At 39.8% G+C, this 26,072-nt stretch overlaps 1 protein-coding gene across 6 annotated transcripts in view; it reads right to left on the bottom strand.

Moving 5' to 3' along the window:
* Positions 1–679: 679 nt before the first annotated feature.
* The window catches only part of LOC126777017 (protein 4.1 homolog), an 85,088-nt gene continuing 59,695 nt past the window's right edge, over positions 680–26,072 (bottom strand). The window contains exons 1-12 of one of the 6 annotated variants that reach the window (XM_050499838.1): positions 20,458–20,540; positions 18,359–18,459; positions 16,366–16,443; positions 15,191–15,284; positions 14,650–14,711; positions 8,645–14,320; positions 8,231–8,449; positions 7,544–7,639; positions 4,533–4,619; positions 4,128–4,235; positions 3,815–3,925; positions 680–3,269 (exon numbers count right to left, since the gene is read on the bottom strand). In XM_050499838.1, the coding sequence (XP_050355795.1) occupies positions 3,198–3,269; positions 3,815–3,925; positions 4,128–4,235; positions 4,533–4,619; positions 7,544–7,639; positions 8,231–8,449; positions 8,645–14,320; positions 14,650–14,711; positions 15,191–15,284; positions 16,366–16,443; positions 18,359–18,459; positions 20,458–20,503 (6,750 nt within the window). In that variant the 5' untranslated portion in view covers positions 20,504–20,540 and the 3' untranslated portion in view covers positions 680–3,197. Of the gene's footprint in view, positions 3,270–3,814; positions 3,926–4,127; positions 4,236–4,532; positions 4,620–7,543; positions 7,640–8,230; positions 8,450–8,644; positions 14,321–14,649; positions 14,712–15,190; positions 15,285–16,365; positions 16,444–18,358; positions 18,460–20,457; positions 20,541–26,072 lie in introns of those variants that run through there. The other 5 variants (XM_050499834.1, XM_050499839.1, XM_050499836.1 and 2 more) reach the window with 5 other exon arrangements.

The raw sequence follows: 26,072 nt of genomic DNA, 5'->3' as shown, positions 1-26,072 counted from the left end.
AGATTTATTTTTATTCACTGTCAACGTTACTAATATTACTTTTGTTTGTTATACATAAAATATTAGAGTTAAGAAGATAGAGAGTTAAAGTTTTATTGTCTTACGATTAGATGAAAATGATAATTCAATCATTAATTCATTAAGAGTAAAATTAGCAATAAGTTTGTTTATGAACTCTCAAATATATACATATTTGAAAGTTCTTTAGCCCTTACGCGTTGTTTTAACCAATCGTATACAGCTTACCAGTATATTTATATGATAATTCATGTACGGAATTACTTGTTAACGATTATCTTTTTTTTATTATTATTTTATTTGCCGGGAGGGCAAATGGTAAGTGGTAGTAGAGTCCAAACGCGACGACGGCCAGTACAGTCGAGAAGAATGTTCTGCACTAGCCCCCCGCGCCTTGCCGGCCCGCAAGAGTCACGCCTTGTTTGAAGGAACCCGGGTTTTAGGATGGGAACACGTAAGCTGGTAAAGAATTCCATTTTTTTGAAGTGCAAGAAAGAAAGGAGGTGCCAAATTTTTTTGTCCACGGAATTGATGTCACAGTTAGACGGTGACATCAAGAGTCAGCACGCGTAGACTTATGAAGGAAACCGACCGTTTTATTGTATATATAAACACTATTGTAAGGATAATGTTTGTGACGTTTTGAAATAAAAGCCTCATGAAAAACAAAGCATCTTTATTGTAATATCTGTTACTTCATAACTTCGTTAAATATCAAATAATACGGAGCTGGGGACTCTTACAAAAATAAACATCTTCAATAAATATAAAATTATAACGCAAGACGTATTACGTACAGTCGACATAAAAAACACTTACTTTTTATTGGTAGGGAGGCTTCCTGATAGAACGAGAACGGACAATGCGAATGGTATCAAAATTTTCAATTTACATTTATACAATACAATCCTTATTTTCAATAGCACAAATACCACTACCAAAGAAAACATCACGAAATGTGACATGAGAAGCATTTTCTTGCTGACTGTACTTACAATTGTTAAATTCGCATTGAGAATTTCAATAAAATTATTTCAAATCATCAATACGCGCACAAAGAACTCACAATAGAATATAATGTCATATAATTAAAAAAAATAATAATAGTAAGAGAAAATTACACGTTAATTCTGATTCACAATCAGGTTTAAACTTAATGCAATACAAAAAGTTATATCTAGCGTAAGAAATATATTAATTATAATTGTACATCAGTGTCTTAGCTTTACTCTGTGGGCGACTACAGATTAAAAATATTAAAAATGTAAAACATAACATGCAATCTATATTGTAATCATTGTGTCTAATGTTTTTAAATAATTCGTACATTTTTATTTTACAATTATAAAAATGACACATAAATAATAAATTCTACATATTTATTAAAGAATCATCTACTGATTATGATTTTGCGCCCACAGATAATACACTCTTATTTTAGAGGAAAAATAAAAATAATCTATGGGATTTTATTTCTAAACTGAAATAAACCAGGTATATTGGAATGTACCGGATATATAAAAGAAATATTGATACGTATTATATATTTATAATTATATATTGTTATACGATCTATATTTAAGGGAACATTTAGACGTGGCTAAAATGCTTTGAGACGAAATAACGAATCGTATAGTTAAATAAGTTTTGTGCTTGTGATAATAATTAAGAAATGCTCACCTGGCCTTAGTAATAATTGTGAAGACCCCAAACATCAGTGTGAGACGTTCAGTTTCAAAATAACCGTCTAATATTATAGACAAATCGACATAACATAAACTTTTACTTGTGCTTTTGTAGGACATATTGTGTTATGCGTATATATCTTAGGAAGGTTTAATCTCAGAGCGTCACGGTAGCATGCGAAAGCGATCCCGTGGCGCTCCTCGTTAAGACGGAAAGGGTACCGCTGGTTTTTTAGTGAGTATTCCGATGGCGATGCAGAGTTCCACATATGGGGGGGGGGCACCGTTCCCGTATGGGAAATCGTATGTTTAATCTGTAGTTTTTGAGGAAAACCGATTATAGAATCTATAATTTTAGAAGGTTATATTGCACAAGCCACTTTCTAAAAAGCAATGCGTCCCCGTTGCCAGCTTTAAACGTTAAACAAAAAGTACCGCACTAACACACAAGACATGGAATTACTTTACTAAATAGCACCCAAATGGTGTAATATTAGAAATAGTTTTAGCAACATGACGTAAATAATTATATTTTATATATTTTTTTTAATTATTTAGGTCCCGATTGCACTTACAAACCCAACATCCCCGGCAATATTTCAATTAATTTTTTTAACATGTATAACAACTTCACATAGACATATAACATGCTCTTATACATTAAATAAAAAATCTAATTAAATACTTGATACAGTTAAATTATATTGAATAATAAAATAATAATTTCGATAATATGAATAAGAAAGAAACAAATTATATGTCAATGTTTTATTTTACGCGGAAAAGGTTTGAATTGCCAATCGAGTTTTTTTTTTTTTTTAAATTAGTCCCGCGCTACAATCTGGTCGTTTGAGATTTCAGAGAGAAAAATATTTTAACTTTTTAATCTAAATAACGGTGGTCTAAGTCGTGTGACATGTTTAAAGCTAATATCAAAAACTTTAGAAGAATTACCCTTCGAAATACACGAACACTTTTTTTTCCACTATGGCAACATTTACTCGTACTAAAAAAGCCCAGTAATCTGTATCGCTTAGCCTAAGCTTATTAATAGGACCTCCTTCATACGAAGTTGGCAAAAACTTTGAAAAAATGCTGCATTGTAACTTACAATATTTTTACATACAATTTCAATTGCATAGTTATAACTTGAATAAAAATAAAATCGTAAGTGCGTCTCGACACAACATCGACATATAAAAAAATCCGACGATCAATCGGCTACAACTTATCTAATATATTCAGTGACGTCACTTAAACCTATACGTATGTAATCTCCATATACATACAATTATAAACAAACGACGCCATCTTGGCTATATTATAACATCGAAAGCCCGACTCGCACGATAAATCGCAAGCGTATTTTCAAACGATTAATCGTGTAGTCTTAAGCGGATTACATTGTCATGGTACTGAAGGCATTTCTCGACGTGCGTTGACGCCATCTTGGATTCAATTGTCGTCACTCACAAGATGGCGGACGTTCGTGAGCTAGGGCTGCGTGCTCTGCTGCTGGATTTCGATCTTTTCGACCGTCATGTCGGGGTTCATCGCGGTGGCCTCCTGCGAATCACATTAAAACATTATATTCATTTATAAATTTTAATTTATAATTTTAATTGTTATGTACCGTCTCATTAATCTGCTATGTAATTTTAATTTACTTATTTGGGGAGACTTCATAAAATTTTGTTCTATATTTTTAATCTGTAAACTTTATGGTGACAGTTACAATAAGGGTTTGTCTTCCTAACAATAAATAAAAAAAATAAAATTAACTTAAAATTTCCGAACCATGAAAAATAGTGAAATACATTTATTGCTTAGAATACCTAATTAGTGTAGTGAATTCGATTCATTAAGAGATCAAAACCATGTTTTTATTAATTCTTCTATTGATTTTATTCAAGCAAAGTATTGTATCGTTTTCTAGTAAAATTTGGCAGCGTGACAGTTATTCACATAACTTTCATAAGATGACAAATACACGACCGACATTTATTTGTTCCTGTAATATGCACAGACCAATTATGTCTAATAATAAATACCTTGGCTTGAATTTTATTCTATAAAGAGAAGCATGTGAATATGAGGACGCTGTCTGTTACCTGTATGGCTTCGGCGAGCGCTCGGTCGTGGTCGATGGGGTCTCCGTCGGACTGGATCGTGATCTTCTGCTCCACGCGGGTCTCCACCACGCCGTTACGTTCCGTCTTGTACTGCAACGATACAACATAATTATTATCATACAATACTCGAGATGATATTATTGTCTCTCTTTAAAATATGGCGGAAACTTGGAAAAAGTTGTGACATAATCAATTAATAAAATATTATATAAATGTTTAAATTTAAAGAAATAAATTTAGATGTGCAAATAAATAGTCTTATAGTAATAAAGGCGGACGCAGTGACACTCACGGTGATGGTCTCCACGGTGCGCGTCTTGGAGCTGATGGTCTGCGACGACACCACCTCGCCCTCCGCTGGGATCTCCTCAGCCGGCTCCGGCGCCGGTCCGGTGCTCATCTGAAACGTGACAAGCTCATGGTAGTCGTAATTCCCGAAACACGTCGTATTTCTCGATAAATAACGTTTCTGAAACCACGCATAATAATACAAAACCATTATTATTGGAATGTCGCATAGTTTCCCTTGAAAAATTTGGCCGCTGCAAAAAGAAAAACAAATGGGCTGTAAATTCCAAAACGGGCAAGTACTTAGTAGCACCTTTCTAAAAAATTAGATACCCTGGTATACTTAAATTTAAACCTGTTTAAGGCGAAGTTCAAATGCGTATTATAACTAGAAGCAGGCGGTGCTCACCCTGGCGGCGGCGCCGTGCAGCATGTCGCCGAAGGGCGCGTTGCCCGTGACGCTCGTCGTGGCCGTGCTGCGGTACGCGCCCGGCTCCTGCACACGCGTCACCCGACATTTTTACACGAGTATTCAGAGCATTTACTTGTTACCTATACTAGCCGACTGTAGCATTTGTATTTCATAAGCGATGTATATGCTTTTACAATTTGATCCCAAAATAAATTGTGAGTTAGAAACATATTTGTGTACTGATAAGGGTACAATTACAAATATTAAAGTTTGAAAATTCTACGAACTTTGACTTGTATTATTTAGAAGAATATGTATGTACACGATGTAAATAAAGTGTTAAAATAACTTCATATCTACAGACAATAATATAACATATACACTGGCCTCCAAAAAAATCGACCCTCCTACATTTTTTGTAAAAAAGCTATCGTATGGTTTAAAACTACCACATATTTATATTTTTAAGATTGATAATGAAAAAATGCAATTGTAGGATTGTACAAAAACAGAAATAGTGCGCAAAAAATAGGTTTTTAGGTAAATATGTGACAAAACACGAAAACACAAAATTTTACGCAATTTTATTTTTTTGTGTACAAAACGATTATGCCGTTTGTTTTTAAATTTGGGTGCCTAATCCCTATCTTACTTTAATAGGGAGTGTTTCCTCCTCTTGACCTAATCACTGCCTGCATACGCCTATTAAGTGACCTGATTAGCTTTTTAATGTCTTCCTGTGGGGTCCGTTGCCATTCTTCAGTTAGGGCAGCTTCCAGTTGATTCAGGGTTTCTGGAATTGGATTTCGTGCTCGAACCGTACGTTTTAGCTGGTCCCAGAGGTGCTCTATCGGGTTTAAGTCCGGACTATTGGCTGGCCACTGCATAACTGGAATTTCGACTTCCCTGAGATAGTCTTTAACAATTCTAGCGACGTGAGGTCGTGCGTTGTCGTGCATAAGTTGGAAATTATCCCCAATATATCCAGCGTAAGGCATCACATGAGGCTCCAGAATGTCCGTTATGTAAGTTTCAGCATTAACAGCACGATTACGGAAAAAAACCAGCTCTGTGCGTCCCGTCAAAGAAATACCTCCCCAAAACATTGTAGAGCCTCCACCAAATCGGACTGTTTCTCGAATGCAACACTGAGAGTAGCGTTCTCCTGGCCTTCGCATGACGTTACGTCGTCCATCAGAGCCTACTAGAGACATTCGGCTTTCATCACTGAACAATACTGTCTCCCATTGGTCCAGTGTCCAATCGACGTGCTGCCTAGCAAATTGTAGTCTTGCTTGTCGATGGGATGCTGTGAGTTTTGGTCCTGTCGCTGGCTTGTGAGGGGTTAAGTTTTGCTCTCGAAGTCTTCTTCTTACAGTATTTTCACTCACATACACTCCACGACTTTCTCGGAGTCTACCTTGAACGTCAACAGCCGAAAGATGTCGGTTTCTTAAAGACGTCAAACCAATAAAACGGTCATCGGTCGGGTTCGTGACACGCCCCCTGCCAGATCCCGGTCTCCGGCGATACTCCCCAGTCTCCAAGTAGCGTTTGTACACTCTTCGCATCGCTGAACGACTTAATTTTAGTGTTCTAGCCACATTTCGCTGACTTAACCCCTCATGAATAAGAGCTACGACTTGAGCAGCTTCTGCTTCAGTAGTATCCATTTTTTATGTTTAAACTTATTAAAATTATTGTTTCAACAAAGTTTCATACACTTAATCAATAATAAACATCGAACCGAGATGACTCCGCGTTAAGAACTGGAAATAAACTAACCATGCACTTTGTGCACAAAGTAACGTTTTCTTATCAATACTTTAAAAATATTCCAAATATCCTCAATAACACTTACAACTCCTCCAAATCAATATCAAGTGGGTAATAAAATGTTAAACGTATGTCCCATAAGTAAAACAATCCACCTAGGTCGTCGCATAGTTAAGATAACAACTTTGTAAGTAAAAAAATACGGGTGGGTCGATTTTTTTGGCGGCCAGTGTATAATAATATTATATAAAACTTTTTCAACCAAAGTTTATTGCTTAGTATCTAGTAACTCTAATTACTGCATTATACAATATGTACACAGTCGAAATCATGAACGCTTTTATTGATAAAAAAAACACGAAACGCACTATTCGCAAAATTAAAAAAAAAACACAATTGTTTTTATAAATAGAATATAAAATAAACCATGTACACTATTCAAAAATAATAAACAATTACTAACCTTTATTCCTACATGTTATAGTAAATATTCAAAACGTAAAATGCATCACACTTTAAGGTTTAAACATGCAAAATTTCACGACATGCTTCGAACGAGGTATAAATAGACATGTTCGAGAGATAGTCACGTGTCTAGTAAATAAATGTGACCTCGTTTAGTTAAATAGATTTTATTACCAATTTAGTAACTTAACTCCTATGACAATTTCAACAGACAGAAACAGTCATCATGATTATACTTTTAATCCGATATAACTAGACAAAGACAAATGTTTTTTTTTTTTTGTCTGGGTAGATACCGACCACTCATCACACATTTGACCGCCAAATAGCAGTACCTTTGTAAGGTAAAGGATGAGTGAGCCGGTGTAACTACAGGCACGAGGGACATAACATGTCACCCAATGTTGGTGGAATCTCTTTACAATGTATACTTATAAGTAAGAGCATGCTGCATTCATTTTTCCTAATAAATCATCTAAGTTATCAAACGTACTTCAATCAGTCAATCAAAAACACATTTTGCTAAATTACCTTCGAATCTTTAAAGTTGAATGTTTGTCCTTTTGCTTTCGATCTATTATTAAATTAAAATAAATAAAAATCGATTCCTGCTGAAATAGTTTTTTTAATAAATTTCGAAGGTAAAAAGTGACTTGAAATTACTGATTTAATAAAATATTAAAGAAAAAACGAATTTACTGTCAAGAATCTTAATTTTGAATATCAAATCACTCTCATCTTCCACGGTTATTGCGAAAGGTACTCACGGTGACGTAATAGTGCCCCTCCCCGCCCTCCTCCAAGTCGATGGGCGTACCAGAGTCGCCGCTGCTCAGCGAACTCTCTGAGCCGCGTCTAGTAAGCTGCTTATGGTTTCATGGAGTGCGGATGTGGGGTTAATATGATATTTGCCGAATTTTCCAAATTCGATGGCGAATGTCCAGGATTAAACGTGATTGTACCATTGACGGCGGAATTATCGGAGGGTAATGTGGTGTCATTCGATGGTCACACCATGCGTTAGTTAGATTCCATTATGTAGGGATTGGGAAAGAAAAAAAAATCAAATTAGAACATAATCAAACATGCAGTATTATGACGGCTTTTTCACATCAGCACAAGTCACGAAATATATTATTACTCAACTAAAAATATGCCAAGTATATAACATTCATTTAATGATATAATGTTTCGTCTTATCTCTCAAAACTTTCAAAACATATGTTTCAATAACTAAAATTAAGTTCATTTATTACACGGCTCAAGTTGTATTTATTACACGGCTGCAAGCTTTCAGCACCGATCTTAAGCGCATTCACTCGTGAAAAAGCTGCCATACAAGCAAAAGAAAAAAAATAAAAATAAAATGAACCAAAGTCAAGGATACAATTCTAAATCAAATCAAACCGTGCCAATGAGATGACAAGATGGCGTTAGGAATGAGGGGGAATTACCTTATCGCCGGTGGTGACGGTAGTTTTGACCTCCTGAGTCAGAACCCTCTGCTCCTGCCTGGTGGCGGAGGAGGTGAGCGTCTGCGCCACCGTGCGCTCCTCCATCTGCTGAGTCTTAGCCTGCGTGTCCAGGTCGTGGTGGGTGGTCGCCGTGCGGGTGGTCACTGCCCTCGCGGTCACATACGGACTCTTTCCCTCCGACGGCTCTAGGCTTTCCGCCTACAGTTAAGGGTTAGACTAACATGCATTCAACGTGTATGTACAGATGAGTCCTAGCTAACACTTATGTTACTACTGAAGCTCTCAAGCTCAAAAAAGGAACAAAAAAAAATCAAAGTTAAAATGATAAAAAACGACAGAAAAGGATGGCGTCATTGCCGGTTACTGGAAATGTACGTACAGAATGAAACGAACCTTATTGGTATGGGTGGAGAATGTGACTTCTCCGGTACCGAGATTCTCGACCTCCTGCTCCACGTTGTGCGTCACCCCCTCGTCGTTCTTCGTGAGGAGCTGTTTCGTCGTCGTTTTGACGACGACCGGTGGAGTCGGCGTCTTCTTAGATCGCTGCGAAATCGGGATCTTGGAGGATAGGGGGGTGGAGGAAGACACGTAACCTTGATGCCGGATGTGCTCGCTCGTCGTGTACTCTGTGAAGGTTTTCGGTTCGTCTCCTCGTGCCGGGCTTTCGTCTTTACCGAAAGTTGAGAATTTATGCGTGTTAACAGTTTGAATGTCAATGTTTGCGGGTAAATCGTGAGTTTCCTTTTCAATTGTGTAATTACCACTCTTGTCTTCGAAATGTGAGGGGTCGATTTGAGAATAGTGCAATATCAGCTGCCCGGTCACGGGATCTCTCACAGCGGTGCTTGGATCAATGTCTCCTGTGTCGGGGTCAATGTCTCCATATTCCGTTTTAATTCTTCCTGTAACCGGATCGATCTTTCCAGATAGTGTCATAGTCTGAGTGACAGTTGTCCGCGCGCCTTTTAGTCTAGGATCATCTGGATCAACATCGATAGTCTCACCAGTGATTGGATCAATGATTTGGTAGACGTACACCGTTTTAGTTGTAATAATTCTTCCAGTAGTTTCATCGATCGTACATTCCTTGGGATCAAGTTCTTTGACTCTACCTTTCTCATCTTTTTGCGTTATAACGTAAATCTTAATAATGATAAGTTTCCCTGTCCGTGAATCTATTTTTCCAACTTTAGTGTATATTTCTCCACTACCCGGATCAACTTGCGAAGCGGAATAAAGAGGTTGGTTATCTTCGTCTACATCTCCAGTCGCTGTGTAAATCTGGCCGTTAACTGGGTCAACTTTAATGAGAGCTTTGTCGATATCCGTTGCTCTGGTGATGTTACCAGTTTTAGGATCCATTCGACCGTAAATAGTAACAATGTATCCAGTGTTCGGATCTATTTGTCCAGCTGTGTACAAAACTTCTCCGGTTAGCGGGTCTTTTGGTCCAGCGATCCAAATTTGGTTCGTCTTGGGATCTACTTTAACATTTCTCGGATCGTTCGAGACAATCTGCTTACCAGAAACGGGATCAATTTTAGTTTGTATTATTCTGAGACACATCAACCTGCCGATATCCTTGTCCGGTTTTCCTGACTTCGGATTGACTTGTCCACTTCGTAATAAAAATTGTCCAGTAACAGGATCGACTTTAAGTTCTTTGCTTTCAAATCTACCGGTTTTTGGATCATTGTACGTTACTGTACCTTTGACAAGATCTATTTGACCATACTTGGTGTCAATCTTATTATTATCAGGATTAAGTTGACCTGTACTGCTCTCAATTACTGAATGCTTAGGTTCAATAACCCCTTTCTTTGCATCCAACTTTCCTGCGAAGGTCGTAACCTCCACGACTGGGTCAATATGACTTCCAACCACAAGTACTTGTCCATATTCAGGATCAACTTTTCCAGTCTTGGGATGAACAACGCCAATAACAGTTATCTGTCCATTATTCTCGTCAATTTGAATAGATTTTGTGTCTTGAGCACCATATGTATCTGTTACGAATATAACACCGTTGGAAGGGTCAATGACACCATATTTAGTAGAAATATTTCCTGTTTCGGCGTCCACTTTTCCCTTGGTGTGCTCAACGACACCGTCAGCAATATTTACCTTACCTGTTCTATGATCAATTGGGCCGGTTATTGTTGTAATTTCCACTACAGGATCATCTTGTTTAGCCATGCTTACAATCATGCCCATATTAGAGTCAATTTTACCTGTTTTAGGATCAATAGCACCTGAATTAATAAATATTTGACCAGTTTCATTTAGAATCAATCCCTCTTTAGTTTGTCGCTGACCCGCAATATCCGTAATAGCAATGCTGCCTTTTTTAGAATCAATAACACCATATTTCGTTTCGACTAAACCACTCGGGTCTAGAACACCAGTTAGATGTTCAACTTCAGCAGTATGGAAGTCCGGCTTCTTTGTCTTGGGATCGAGTCTAGTAAAGATAACCATGATTTTAACCATCTTCTTTCTCGGTGGCTCTGGAGGTGCAGTCGTTGGTTTGGAAGGAGACATGGCTCGAACTGTGGTGACCGGTGAAGCTTTTTGGAATTGCCCTACAATAGGTGATGATGTTCGTACTGGCGATTGTAAGGGTGTTTGAACTGGCGTGGATGTGGGAGTCTTTAAGGGTGATGTGGTTAATGTAGCCGGGGGTAAACTAGCTCTCTGAGAAACTGGCGCTACTTTAGACAACACATTCTGCTTATCAACAATAACCAACTGTTGAGCGAATGAAGGATCAACTTTGCCTGTCTTAGGGTCTACAACAGATGAGGTCACTAAGATGTTGCCTGTCTTAGGATCGACTTCAGCTTGTTTGAGTTCCTGTTTACCGGTAATAGGATCTTTATAAAGAATCTGACCTGATTTCGGATCAATGATACCGAAGTCAGTATGTATTTTTCCATCTTCAGTATTAACGTAACCTTTAGAAGCATCTACAGTACCAGCACCGGCGTCAACAGTCTTCGTTCTTGGATCGTATTTGCTTGTTACAATAACAATGCGCAGCTCACCTCGAGATACCGGCTTCGCATGTGGAACTGTTGGTTTGTTAACAATGCTGTATTGTTGCACCAAAGTGGGGTCTACTTTACCAGTTTTTGGGTCAACAACTTGACCAGTTATCAACATATGCCCAGTTGACGGATCAATTTGTGCTTTCTTAATTTCTTGTTTACCAGTCTTGGGGTCGGTGACTGTGATTTCTCCAGACGCAGGATCGACTGTACCGAATTCAGTACGAATCTTACCATCAGGACCGACTGTACCAGTGACGGTTTCAACAATACCCTGACTTGGATCAATTTTCTTTACTTTAGGATCGTATTTAGTTGTTATAATAACAAGATGAATTTCTCTCTCCACTGGTTTCGTATCCTTGTCCACAATACTAATTTGCTGAGCCAACGATGAGTCAGGCTTTCCAGTTTTAGGATCAACAACGCCAGATGTAAGAATAAGATTACCCGTTTTGGGATCTGCAACAGCATTTCTTACTTCTTGATTTCCAGTAACAGGGTCAAGTTGTTCTATCTTACCTGTTTTAGGATCTAATATGCCAAAGTTTGAATGTACTCTTCCATCTGTGGCAATTATAGCACGTGAGGTTTCAATATGACCATTAGGATTATCCAATCTCTTATATTTCGGATCATATTTACTGGTTATAATGACCAACTGCACTTCTCTACCAGGCACGGAAGCAAATGTATCTTTAGGTTTAGTTACAACTGTGTACTGTTGTCCTAAAGTCGGATCAACGACACCTGTATTGGGATCAACAACACCAGATGTCAGTAACATATTTCCTGTTTTGGTATCTAATGTCGCCTTCTTAACTTGCTGTTTACCAGTTACAGGATCCGTAATTGTGATTTGACCGCTAGTTGGATCAATAACTCCCAATTCAGTGTGGACTTTATCGTCATCGTCCACTTTGCCCGGTATCGTGTTAACATGCGCATTTGTTAGATCAAGCTTCTTGTTCTTGGGATCGTATTTCGAGGTGACGATAACTAAATTAACGAGTCTTTCAGGTATGCCTTTAGGGGCGTCTTTATCAACAATAGCCAATTGCTGAGCAAGTGATGAATCAACTTTGCCTGTTTTAGGATCAATAACTCCAGACGTCAGAAGGAAACTGCCACTTCTAGGATCAACTGAGGCTTGTTTGGAATCCCGTTTACCAGTTTTGGGATCTGTGAAGAAGATCTTGCCGTTATTGGGATCGATCACGCCGAAATTGCTATGAACCTTCCCGTCTTTATTACTAATAATGGCCTGCGATGTCTCAACAAACCCATTTGGATTGTCCAATTTCTTATTCTTTGCGTCATATTTGCCAGTGATAGCGACGACTTGCACCTCCTTTCCGGGTAACGAAGCGAACGTAGACGTCGGTTTGTCTACAATACTGTATTGTTGTCCCAGTGTTGTATCAAGTTTTCCAGTTCTCGGATCAATAACACCGGACAACAAAAGAATATTTCCAGTTTTCGGGTCAACAGTTGCATGTTTTATCTCTTGATTGCCCGTATTCGGGTCAGTAACTTGAATGTCACCAGTTCTTGGATCAATGATTCCGTACTCTGTGTAGATTTTGCCGTCAGTGCCACTAAGAACTCCTTTGATTGAATCAACATGAGCAAATGAAGGTTCCAACTTCTTATTCTTCAAATCATATTTACTTGTAACCACTACTAACCTAACTTCTCTGTTTGCTTTTGTGGCATCTTTTTCAACAACACTAAACTGTTGTCCTAAAGATGAATCGATTTTACCTGATTTCGGATCTACCACTCCCGTTGTTACGAGAAGATTGCCAGTCTTCTGATCAACATAGGCTTGTTTGGGATCTTGCTTTCCTGTCTTAGGATCAATGTAGTCGATTTTTCCATACCGCGGGTCAATCAGACCATAATTAGACGTGATAGTACCATCTGGAGCGACAACAGCTTTTGACACTTCAACATGTCCATGAGAAGCATCCAATTTCTTATGTTTACCGTCATACTTTCCTGTGATAACAACTAAATCGACTTCTCTACCAGGCTTTGACCCTACTTTATCTTCTAATTTTTCTACGAAACAATATTGTTGCGCCAATGTTGGGTCCAATTTTCCGGTCTTTGGATCAATAACACCAGTTGTAAACAAAATGTGCCCACTTTTCGAGTCTACGTGTCCATTCTTTACTTCTTGTTTGCCTGTCACTGGATCTGTGTAATTAACTTGACCTGATTTAGTATTAATCAGTTCCTTCTCAGTTTGTATTTTTCCAGTCGCCTTGTTTAGTGTTCCCTTTGTGACCAGAATAGTACCATTGGCGTCATCGAGTTTCTTTGTCTTAGGGTTATAACGACCAGTTATAATAACGACTTGAATCTCATTGTCGGTCTTAGCGACAACAGGGGCGATAGCAACAGGAGTCTCGTGATGCGCTCTTTCCGCGTCTAATAAAGCGAGAGTTGGATCTATGAGGTTAGATTTGGGAACTTTAGCTTGTTCTTTCAAGGCCGCTGACTGAACATAATCAATACCAGGCGTTTTAAGTTTACTTAGATCTTCCGGAGTTTTCCTCTTTTCAGCACTTTCAGCGACTTTCTTATCTTCACCTGGAGCATAGTTAAATGCAAGGCCAGCCTTTCTGGTACCTGGACTTTGATTGTCATCTAAGCCTCTTTGTTTTTCATCAGAAATTGGTTCCTTTTCATAACTAAAAGCACCTTGGATATAAGGCTTTCGAGTAGGACTCTTTTCAGTGTCTGTATATTCGTATGGTTTAGTGAAACTCGGCTTTCCTTCACTCTTCACAGGACTCCTGTCCGTTGAACTGTCGAGGTTCGAGCTATCATTAGAGGTATCGAGCACAGCTACTTTCGCTTTAGGATCTTTGATTTTATTATCTTTATCTTTCGGCGACTTATCTTTTGGAGACTTATCTGATTTATCTTTTGTTTTGGGAGATTTTTCTTTTTGCGATTTATCATCTTTGGGCGATTTCTCTTTTCTGCTACCAAATAGCGCGAAACCTCCCTGATGATGGAGAAGGGTTTGGGATGAAAAAAAAATATAAAATAAGAAAACAATCATACGAAACAAAAACACTACATTTGATAAGAAAATTTAAATAAGTGTAGGCGACGCTCTAGGGCAGCTTGTTCTTCCAATCGACACATACATTGAGTGCGAGTCGAGTACATAATGCATTGCATGCCTCTAATACGAATATTTATTTACAAATATATGTACAGTACGAAAACTACGCTTGGACAGAAACATGTATGTATTATGCATTGTTTATCTACCATTCAAATATATATTAACAAATTGATAAATAAAAATTAGATCCACGATATTGGTACCTTCGATCTTTTCGGTGTTTCGACATTATTCGTGATTCCAGGATCGCTGGTCGTATCGGTTCCTGTAAATAACGTTTAAGACAATTTACTGCCAAAGATTTAAATTGGTGATACGGCTTTGTGAAACGCCCCTCTGGAAAGGTACCGCCCGCTCATCACTCATTCTACTGCCAGACAACACCATTTAGTATCATTATGTTTCGGCTCGAAGCACGAGGTATATAACATCTTAGTTCCCAAGGTTGGTTTCGCATTCGCATTCTTACAATACCAATGTCTATGGATGGTGACCATAGAGTATCAGGTAGCACATTTGTCAATCTGCTTGACTAATTTAAGTGAATAAATATGATACAGTTAAAAACAGTTATAGATTACCAAACTTGAATTTGTTGAATTTAATTTTAAGACTACATAGATAAACAATCTTTTAGAAATCAACAGAAAAATGCGTGCACTTTTATTGTTATTTTTTTAAATGATTCATGTCATAAAGAAGTGTTAACAAGTCAAATTATATTTTAATTTGTTAAATTCTTACCATTTTCGGCAGGTTTCCGATCAACGAATTTCGTATCTTCCTTTTTGTCCATCGGCGCCGTCGGCATCACCTTAACCGCACCCGGGGGCGGTTTCTATAAAAACAATAATGCAAAGTTAAAACTACCCTCACATTACCATTTACCCTATACAATAAAACACAGATACAATTTAAAAAATCTATATTGTTAGTAATTAAAATTATAAAATAAAACGAAGAAGCCAGTCCAAAATAAACGTCATATTTTCTATCAGCCATTAAGTAAACAATTTCTAATCTATCTTGGCATGCCGCATATGGAAACAAAAAAAAATATACCTTATAAAAAAAGGTTAAGACTAAGCAGGTTTTTTAAATACAAATTAAGCTTTAAAATATGTTAGTTGCGAACATTACATAATATGCTCTCTAAGTCTGAAACTAACCTCGTTGTTGAAGTAATTACTTAATATAAAAAAGTGCCGTCTGAGAATACAAATGGATTTTAACATTTACAATTTTATGTTTGGAAAAAAAAAACGTTTCAAAACAAATGTAACTGCCTCGATAGCCTAACAAGTTATTGTTTTTTTTACTTCCGAAAATACCATTCTCATTAACTCGTGGCTCGGAAAGCAAGCCTCTCAAGTATATCCTGCGCTTGATGTATGAAAATTGGGAATTGGAAGTTAGTTCTAGATACAACTTTAGAAATATATGCTAATATAAATTACGTGATCATAGATTTAAAATATATACTTATATTACGACAACAACGGCGTACAGTTTCGTGACTAAACGTCTAGTGCGATAAACTACTAGTGTGCTATTGGAACATCTAATGCATGCAATGCATTCCACATCCGAATCATTAATCGGGCTACAACTCAAACACTTGCGGCCTTTTATACTATGAACATAATATATTTCAAAGATACCATTGGTTTTCTTATATAAGAGGGAGCAAACGAGCAGAAGGCTCAACTGATAGTAAGTGACTAATACCGCCTTTGGACATCTGCAGTACCGGAGGATGTGCAGGTCCGTTGCCGGAAATGGTACGGATTATTGTTGATTTGGTCATCGTGTACGTAATAATCGCTGGAAGTACTCATGGTTCAAGTTTGGTACTCCCAGTGAGGGTGTCGCGAGGCCGCAAGTGCGGAGCGGTCGCCCGCGGTGTGTACCCGGGGCACCTTGGCGTCGGCGTAGTACTCGCCCTCGAGCGAGGACGCGGACGAGGCGGACGCGGCGCCGCCCGAGCGCCGGCGCAGCTGCTCCCGCCGCGTGTACACTTGTGTTAGTGGGGGAACACTTGGACCCTCGCATACCGACGAGTGTATCCATCGGATTGCCATTTATACTTCTGATAATAATACTAAATACTTTTTTATAAATCATTAAATAAATCATCCGTTTTAAATAAAAAAATATCTTTAATTTTGTTTAAAAATTCGTTTCGTTTACACATAGCGGCTACGAGATATAAAATCCTAGTGTTCCCCTCTTTATTATATGTAATAGATGAGTTAATATATGACTTGATTACCGTGCAGACACTATTAGTTAACATGATATTCGTTGCGATGTCAACTATATTAAATGCCCCTGATTCGTATGATATTGATTATACGACTAATATTAATAGAAGTTCATATTGAGGGATGTATGCATTGTGACAATCATATCAAAACATGTAGTATAACAATGCTTTATGATTAAAATATCATATTGAAACCACAGCGTACGTAAGGTGGATACACAAACTATAAAGTTTGTGTATTAATTTGATATGTTTATCAAACGCATAGTAAAACATACTCAATGTATATGATTTATAAACTGCGTAAAGCGTCACATGCATATTTTTCGTTTCTATTCCATAGTTTAATCCCTAATGCAATATTTGTATTGAATTTCAAATGTACTAATGTAGTTTTGTCTTTTAAAATCAAAATATAATTTATTCAATGCGGCTCTGACGAGCACTTTTGTATCGTCATTTTACAAAGCAATACCTAATATAAAGCTACCGGTATATATATAAACCTACATACCAACATTTTTTTTAAAGACCGACGCGGCTTTTTTTATTTTATAAATCAGGTACGTATCACCTACTAATCACAAACTCTCCCGCCAAAGAATACGTCCAATGTTGCGTTCTGTTTTGAAAGATGAGTGAGCCCGTCTAATAGGTTTCTTGTGAGACGAAACACCTTAGCTATTAAGCTTGTTGCCCTTATTAACCATCAAGCGGGCCATCATTCGGCAGGCCGCCTATCTATATAAAAAACTTTCCTAAACTCAATAATATCCTCATGAAACGATCAAAATTTTAGGCAGCGCGGTTTTTTCATCTATTTCCTCTGAGCACGCATGTATACTTATAAATCCTATAATCCCATTATCCCATTAACGTGCCAATGAGGTGAATCTATCGAATACCAGATTACGTTATCCCGGTAACAAACAACGCGAACCAGACATACATCTCGACACGATGAAACATAACAACGCGCGGTATAAATTATTTTAAGAGGAATTTCTTATTGGATTACGTATTTAACGGTGTAACACAAAACCAGCTGGAGTTGAACCTGTTAACCTCTCGAACGCTAACTATCAACGTCACGCGAGCTAGGGTTGTGTCTCAACCGAGTTCCTTTCAATAGTATTGCATTAAAATTAATCCTGTAACGTGACGTGTACGTGCCAATAAGGACCTACTAAAATTATAGTTATACGCTGATTTCGAGATTGCTATTACATTTTTCTCAAATTCCGTACAATCCTCAATATAAGCAAAAAAATCTGACGTCATCAGAGTGAATTGTCTATATATCTGTCTATTATATATATTTACATTCGATACCGGAAGAGCGATATGGAACAAGCTCCAAGCATCCTCAAAAAAGAGAGAAGACAGCCCAGCAGTGGGAAATTCACTGGCGCGAGTCTATTTGTTTTGTATTCATCTTTTATCACTCCGTTACAATCTTATTACTAATTTAATTACTTAAATATATATATTGCCTTCATCTTAAGACTGAAATAACTATTAATGAATGGTACATCATATTAGATTACTTAATAACGAACGAACTCAAATTCGATACTGCATTTTCGTAAGGATAACTTATTGAATATTGTACTCAATTTCATAATAGTAATAAGGTTGATAATTACCTTGTCCTTGATGGTGGGTCTCGGCGCCGGCTGAGGAGGCATCGTGTGACGTTTCGTAGCTTCCGGTGGCATCGAGTCATCCTTGTCGCCCGATGCGAGCGCTGTAATTGAATTAAAATTTATTATTTAATAAGCGAAATAATATTATATTAGCTATACTGTACCCGATGCAAGATATAAACGAAGTTATATCCGATACGTAAACAATATATATAGACAGACGAATTGAGATACATCTCTTTATAAAGTAGGTTAAAAAACATTAAATTTAAGTAGTTTTTTTGTCAAAATTAATGTATTATAATGATCATACCAATTATAAAACGATAAATCAAATCGGTATAGAAATAACAATATAAGCTGTAGGCCCATAACATTTATTTGAAATTGTATTTTGTAATCTATCTCTCTAACGCTCCTCTGTTCGTGTGTTTTATTCTTGTACATATTGTTCTTAATGTTATAAGAATTAATTCGTTAAATAACGATATATTTTAAGACGTTACAAGTACTTTTGAACCTACTTTTAACCGGCTCAAAACATAGATTCTACAAAGAACCAGCAACGAAATGTAATTATTTCCGACACATAAATTGAATATGTTTTAAAAAAAACCTTACATGTATTCTGTATAAAAATAAGCGTGTTCTGTGTCAAGCAACTGCAGTTTCACATTTATAATATTAGTAAGACGCACATATGTATTTAGTTATATATTTATTCTTAAATATAAAGTGAAGCTGTGTTGTAATAAAGCCAACTTCATTACGCTTACGAAAATAAAACACTCGACTTTTATTTCGTTTGTAACCTACATTCAAATGGTAATGTCAATGAAAAAAAAAAACTTCAGCTCTGATTCTGAAGGAAGAAAAAAAACACAATTGGAAGATTTTAATTCAAAAAAAGTTAACATATTACTTTTTTTTAATTAAAAACTTTAACTAAATATTCTATATTCTCTTAGATACCACTTAATCTTATGTTGGTACGTACTTTGTATAACTTATATACTTATGTACAACTTTTAAGGGACGCAATATTAATTAAATAATTTTATTTACAAAATCTTGGTAACATAAATCGGTTAGCAACGAAAAAATAAATAATAAATAAAACAAACTAATTGAACTTTAAGAAAATATCACTATAATTAAAAAGTAAACAAACAATATGTAAACTAATTGCCTTCTAATCGTATACAAAACTTTAAAACGCATTATTTCATCTGACACATATACTTACGATATTTTCCTTCGCCGCCCGCACGAGATGAATTATAAAAACAAATCATCATAACTAAATCATGCTTACGTCATGACTCATTGAACGTGCGAACTTCGTTTAAGATACGCGTGTTCTATCTACTGGGCCATCCCGGCTCTTACCTAATAACCTAAATCTAAATGTTACATGAAAAGATCAGTACTCAGTACCAAGTCTTTTTTTATATAGGATAGGAAGGCGGGCGAGCATATAGGCCACCTGACGGTATGTGGTCACCAACGCCCATAGACATTGGCATTGTAAGAAATGTTAACCATCGCTTACATCACCAATGCGCCACCAACCTTGGGAACTAAGATGTTATGTCCCTTGTGCCTGTAATTACACTGGCTCACTCACCCTTCAAACCGGAACACAACAATACCAAGTACTGCTGTTTTGCGGTAGAATATCTGATGAGTGGGTGGTACCTACCTAGACGAGCTTGCAAAAAGCTCTACCACTATAGAAGGCCTTATACATATACTACTTATATATATTAAAATTATTATATCTTGTGTGCAAGATATTTAACATCATTTATACATTACAATAAAAATAATCCCGAGAAGATAAATCTTTAAAAGAGCAAAGTTTAGACGTAATACTTTGGAAAAAATAATTGACAAACCAATTGGACACACACACATATATAATTAAAGTAAGAACATGAGAACACAACACACACAATCGTGACAAACGTTTTACTATCACCTTTGTGTATACCCCAAAACAACATTATGATACGGAAACACGGAACGCAATGTACATAACATAACGACTCTAAAAATAAGAATATTCCATCAAGTACCGACCAATGGAATTTACTTACTGGAGTTCGACACGCAACTGGGATTCCAACAATCGTTAAACACCATTGCTTTTAAAATTTTTTTTTTTTCAGTTAGTGCCGGTCTGTGCAAGATTCGAATATCAACTGACCGTTTAGTATATAAAATGTGACGTCGGACGTCGGTTTGTGAGTAAATTGTGTATTAATAACGCCTACTTCACTAGATCGGTGCGTTAGTGTGCAATATTTGGGTGGCTGGTGTTATGCGGGATGGCGTCATTAATTTGCATTTAAATCTCTTGAAAATATATGAAAAAAAAATATTGTAGGATTTTTATCATCATCATATAAACACTTGATATAAGTGTTATATCATATCTCATAAAAAAAAAGAATTTTGATTTAATTTCAAAATTCATTTATTGTTCCAATTATTAAAACATAATAAAACAGATTGATAAAGTTTAAACTTAAATTAAATCATCATCATCATCATCACCCGTTCGCGTCCACTGCTGGACGCTGAAATGAAATACTAGTGACGAATGTTTAAGTTAATAAAAAATATTATATTTAAATTAAAAATCTTAGACCTATATATTACACAAGTATATACGTGTAGCTCTAACTTTTTATGTATATACTTGATTACTGACCAAATATAATCTTAGTTTAAATTCTCAATATAAGTGAACTTTTTTGTGTTCTTATAATGAAAATATTTGTTTTTTAAAACGACGTATAATAACATAATATGCCATAAAACTATGCGAAATATATTTAATTATTTTTTTTTATAATGGATCCCTAAACATTGCTCATCTTGCATCCTCACGTTTTCATTTGAATAAATGGTCATATTTAAAAAAATGACGTCCACCGCCATCCGAACTGCAGGCTGGCAAGATGACAATAATTGTGTGTGAGTCAAACTCGTGAATATGTAGACGTTGGAGGAACGAGGTCTGTCGTGATCATATCACCGCTAATAATAATAATGATCAACAATTTTAAATTATGAATACGTAAAAAGTAAATCCAGAATAAATAATAAATCCAGAGTGCTTAAGATCAGGCAAGTCAACGGTCAAACAATTGCCTACTAAGTGTAAAAAAAAGGATTTTAATTCTATCTAATTCTATCTGTTACGCTTTCACGGATAGAACACTGAACGGATTTTGATGAAACCCTAAGGGAGACCATATGCTAATCCCTCCCTACACGCGGGCGAAGCCGCTAACGAAAACTATAAATCAAACATAGCCGTGATGGTTCAGTGGCTAGGAAACCTTCGCTTCCTGAGTAGAGCTTTGAAGAACCATAAATCCGAGCCGAAGACGGTCATCACAGTGGTTTTGGAGGGTAAGAATCGCACAAAAAAATGACCTGGGTAACATTGTAAAGGATTCTACTGTGTACATAAAAAATAGCTTGAACATAATCGCAACGGAAGATAACGGTTTCAAATCATAGCACCACTGAATTTTCATGCGCATCCCTTATATACCTCGTATATGAAGAAGATTCAGAGAAATATTTACTTTTAAAATTGGTACTGATCGATTATTTTAATGTGTTTACATTTTGATATATAATTACATCCATGTAATATGAATAGAAGACCATTAAACATGTTTACTTTGCATTAATTAAATAATGTTTATACTTCTAATGACCTTTTTAATAAATGATATCCTAACCGCCGGTGGAGTATAGATGGCGAGTGTGTGAGCGAGAGGTTAATTTTCAATTCATTATTTGCACGATTAACATGGTTTGGCAATCGTAATTAATTTTGTCAGAAATCCTTTTTCTATGTCTCAAATCAGTTGGCAAACTTGCAAATGGAGCATTTAATGGTAAGTGGTTATGTATAATGGCATGTGTTACTACTCGGTAGCGATAGATGGCGGTAATAAAATCTGTCAGTTTCCTGAATCGCGCTGTCTAAATTCGCTTCTGAATATGTAAAATGTAAAGGTGATTTTGTTAAAATGATCAGACAAAATAAATTATAGCGTGAACAGTGGAAAGCTCTTTCTTAGTTTCATTTACCGATTGATTTCGCGATATTAGTTCGGCAAAACAAGGTTACGCATATATATTGATCTGTGCGATGGTGACCACTAACCAACCACATATGAACCATTCCATCGTCAATGCATCACCGAACTTAATTCTTAATTTTAACTTTATTTCTTTATTCAACATAGAAACATTACATTTGCTTATTGATTGTCAAATTAGAAACCAACACCGGAAATAAATACCCTGACCACAGGGCTTCACTGGTGGTAGAGCTTTGTGCAAGCTCGTCTGGGTAGGTACCACCCATTCATCAGATATTCTACCGCAAAACAGCAGTACTTGTTATTGTTGTTTTCCGGTTTGAAGGGTAAGTGAGCCAGTGTAATTACAGGCACAAGGGATATAAAATCTTAGTTCCCAAGGTTGGTGGCGCATTGGCTATGTAAGCGATGGTTGACATTTCTTACAATGCCAATGTTTAAGGGCGTTTGGTGACCACTTACCATCAGGTGGCCCATATGCTCGTCCGCCTTCCTATTCTATAAAAAAAAGAACCAGAAAAAAAAACTCAGCGGTTTTATTTATCATGTCTTGTAAATGGTGAAATAATTTTCAGTATATACCTGATTTATTTTAATTTTAAAAACTAATGAGTTATCATTGGCAAACAATACTATACCACGTTTGTTCACTACAAGAAAGGCCAGGTCATTGATGTATATTAGGAATAGAAAAGGTTCGAGAGTTGATCCTTGAGAGACCCCAGAAAATCTTTTCAATTTAGCATCGGCCTTCGAAATTATATTGTTAAGATAAGAAGTCGAAAGGTAAAGCGGTTTCTATGGAGAAAATTATATTATTAAATAAATAATATTATTTATAACTCATATCGTAAATATTTCAGTTACTGTTACTCTAAAGTGCCCAGAGAATTTTCCCTTAACATAAAACTAATTTCATTAATAAGAAAAAAAAGTCTTTTTTTAAATGTAAGTTATTTTTTTTAAATGTAAGTTATTTTTCTCTTAGGAAAGAAATTTTCTCGATTAAGCGGGCTAAGCCCGGTTCAATTATACTAAAAATGATTAATTTATATTTTAGCTCGGCGTTTAAATGTAATTGACCTGTTAAAATGTCTCATGTTGGGCGTGGGATGTTTAGCGTATAAGCGGTTGGGCGGCGCGGCGCGGGACTCGTAGTGCGTGCGTGTCTGTGTGTGTGCGCGTGTGACGTCACTCACCGTCGGCGCTGCGCGAGGACAGCCTGCGCGAGGAGAGCGTGCGCGCGAAGTGCGGCTGCGAGCGGTTGGGCGGCGCGGCGCGGGACTCGTAGTGCGTGCGTGTCTGTGTGTGTGCGCGTGTGACGTCACTCACCGTCGGCGCTGCGCGAGGACAGCCTGCGCGAGGAGAGCGTGCGCGCGAAGTGCGGCTGCGAGCGGTTGGGCGGCGCGGCGCGGGACTCGTAGTGCGTGCGTGTCTGTGTGTGTGCGCGTGTGACGTCACTCACCGTCGGCGCTGCGCGAGGACAGCCTGCGCGAGGAGAGCGTGCGCGCGAAGTGCGGCTGCGAGCGGTTGGGCGGCGCGGCGCGGGACTCGTAGTGCGTGCGTGTCTGTGTGTGTGCGCGTGTGACGTCACTCACCGTCGGCGCTGCGCGAGGACAGCCTGCGCGAGGAGAGCGTGCGCGCGAAGTGCGGCTGCGAGCGGTTGGGCGGCGCGGCGCGGGACTCGTAGTGCGTGCGTGTCTGTGTGTGTGCGCGTGTGACGTCACTCACCGTCGGCGCTGCGCGAGGACAGCCTGCGCGAGGAGAGCGTGCGCGCGAAGTGCGGCTGCGAGCGGTTGGGCGGCGCGGCGCGGGACTCGTAGTGCGTGCGTGTCTGTGTGTGTGCGCGTGTGACGTCACTCACCGTCGGCGCTGCGCGAGGACAGCCTGCGCGAGGAGAGCGTGCGCGCGAAGTGCGGCTGCGAGCGGTTGGGCGGCGCGGCGCGGGACTCGTAGTGCGTGCGTGTCTGTGTGTGTGCGCGTGTGACGTCACTCACCGTCGGCGCTGCGCGAGGACAGCCTGCGCGAGGAGAGCGTGCGCGCGAAGTGCGGCTGCGAGCGGTTGGGCGGCGCGGCGCGGGACTCGTAGTGCGTGCGTGTCTGTGTGTGTGCGCGTGTGACGTCACTCACCGTCGGCGCTGCGCGAGGACAGCCTGCGCGAGGAGAGCGTGCGCGCGAAGTGCGGCTGCGAGCGGTTGGGCGGCGCGGCGCGGGACTCGTAGTGCGTGCGTGTCTGTGTGTGTGCGCGTGTGACGTCACTCACCGTCGGCGCTGCGCGAGGACAGCCTGCGCGAGGAGAGCGTGCGCGCGAAGTGCGGCTGCGAGCGGTTGGGCGGCGCGGCGCGGGACTCGTAGTGCGTGCGTGTCTGTGTGTGTGCGCGTGTGACGTCACTCACCGTCGGCGCTGCGCGAGGACAGCCTGCGCGAGGAGAGCGTGCGCGCGAAGTGCGGCTGCGAGCGGTTGGGCGGCGCGGCGCGGGACTCGTAGTGCGTGCGTGTCTGTGTGTGTGCGCGTGTGACGTCACTCACCGTCGGCGCTGCGCGAGGACAGCCTGCGCGAGGAGAGCGTGCGCGCGAAGTGCGGCTGCGAGCGGTTGGGCGGCGCGGCGCGGGACTCGTAGTGCGTGCGTGTCTGTGTGTGTGCGCGTGTGACGTCACTCACCGTCGGCGCTGCGCGAGGACAGCCTGCGCGAGGAGAGCGTGCGCGCGAAGTGCGGCTGCGAGCGGTTGGGCGGCGCGGCGCGGGACTCGTAGTGCGTGCGTGTCTGTGTGTGTGCGCGTGTGACGTCACTCACCGTCGGCGCTGCGCGAGGACAGCCTGCGCGAGGAGAGCGTGCGCGCGAAGTGCGGCTGCGAGCGGTTGGGCGGCGCGGCGCGGGACTCGTAGTGCGTGCGTGTCTGTGTGTGTGCGCGTGTGACGTCACTCACCGTCGGCGCTGCGCGAGGACAGCCTGCGCGAGGAGAGCGTGCGCGCGAAGTGCGGCTGCGAGCGGTTGGGCGGCGCGGCGCGGGACTCGTAGTGCGTGCGTGTCTGTGTGTGTGCGCGTGTGACGTCACTCACCGTCGGCGCTGCGCGAGGACAGCCTGCGCGAGGAGAGCGTGCGCGCGAAGTGCGGCTGCGAGCGGTTGGGCGGCGCGGCGCGGGACTCGTAGTGCGTGCGTGTCTGTGTGTGTGCGCGTGTGACGTCACTCACCGTCGGCGCTGCGCGAGGACAGCCTGCGCGAGGAGAGCGTGCGCGCGAAGTGCGGCTGCGAGCGGTTGGGCGGCGCGGCGCGGGACTCGTAGTGCGTGCGTGTCTGTGTGTGTGCGCGTGTGACGTCACTCACCGTCGGCGCTGCGCGAGGACAGCCTGCGCGAGGAGAGCGTGCGCGCGAAGTGCGGCTGCGAGCGGTTGGGCGGCGCGGCGCGGGACTCGTAGTGCGTGCGTGTCTGTGTGTGTGCGCGTGTGACGTCACTCACCGTCGGCGCTGCGCGAGGACAGCCTGCGCGAGGAGAGCGTGCGCGCGAAGTGCGGCTGCGAGCGGTTGGGCGGCGCGGCGCGGGACTCGTAGTGCGTGCGTGTCTGTGTGTGTGCGCGTGTGAC

This window comes from Nymphalis io, chromosome 22 (genome assembly GCF_905147045.1).
Source record: "Nymphalis io chromosome 22, ilAglIoxx1.1, whole genome shotgun sequence".
Classification (NCBI taxonomy): Eukaryota; Metazoa; Arthropoda; class Insecta; order Lepidoptera; family Nymphalidae; genus Nymphalis; species Nymphalis io.
The sequence above is the reverse complement of the archived record's forward strand: the minus strand, read 5'-3'. Positions and strand labels throughout refer to the sequence as shown.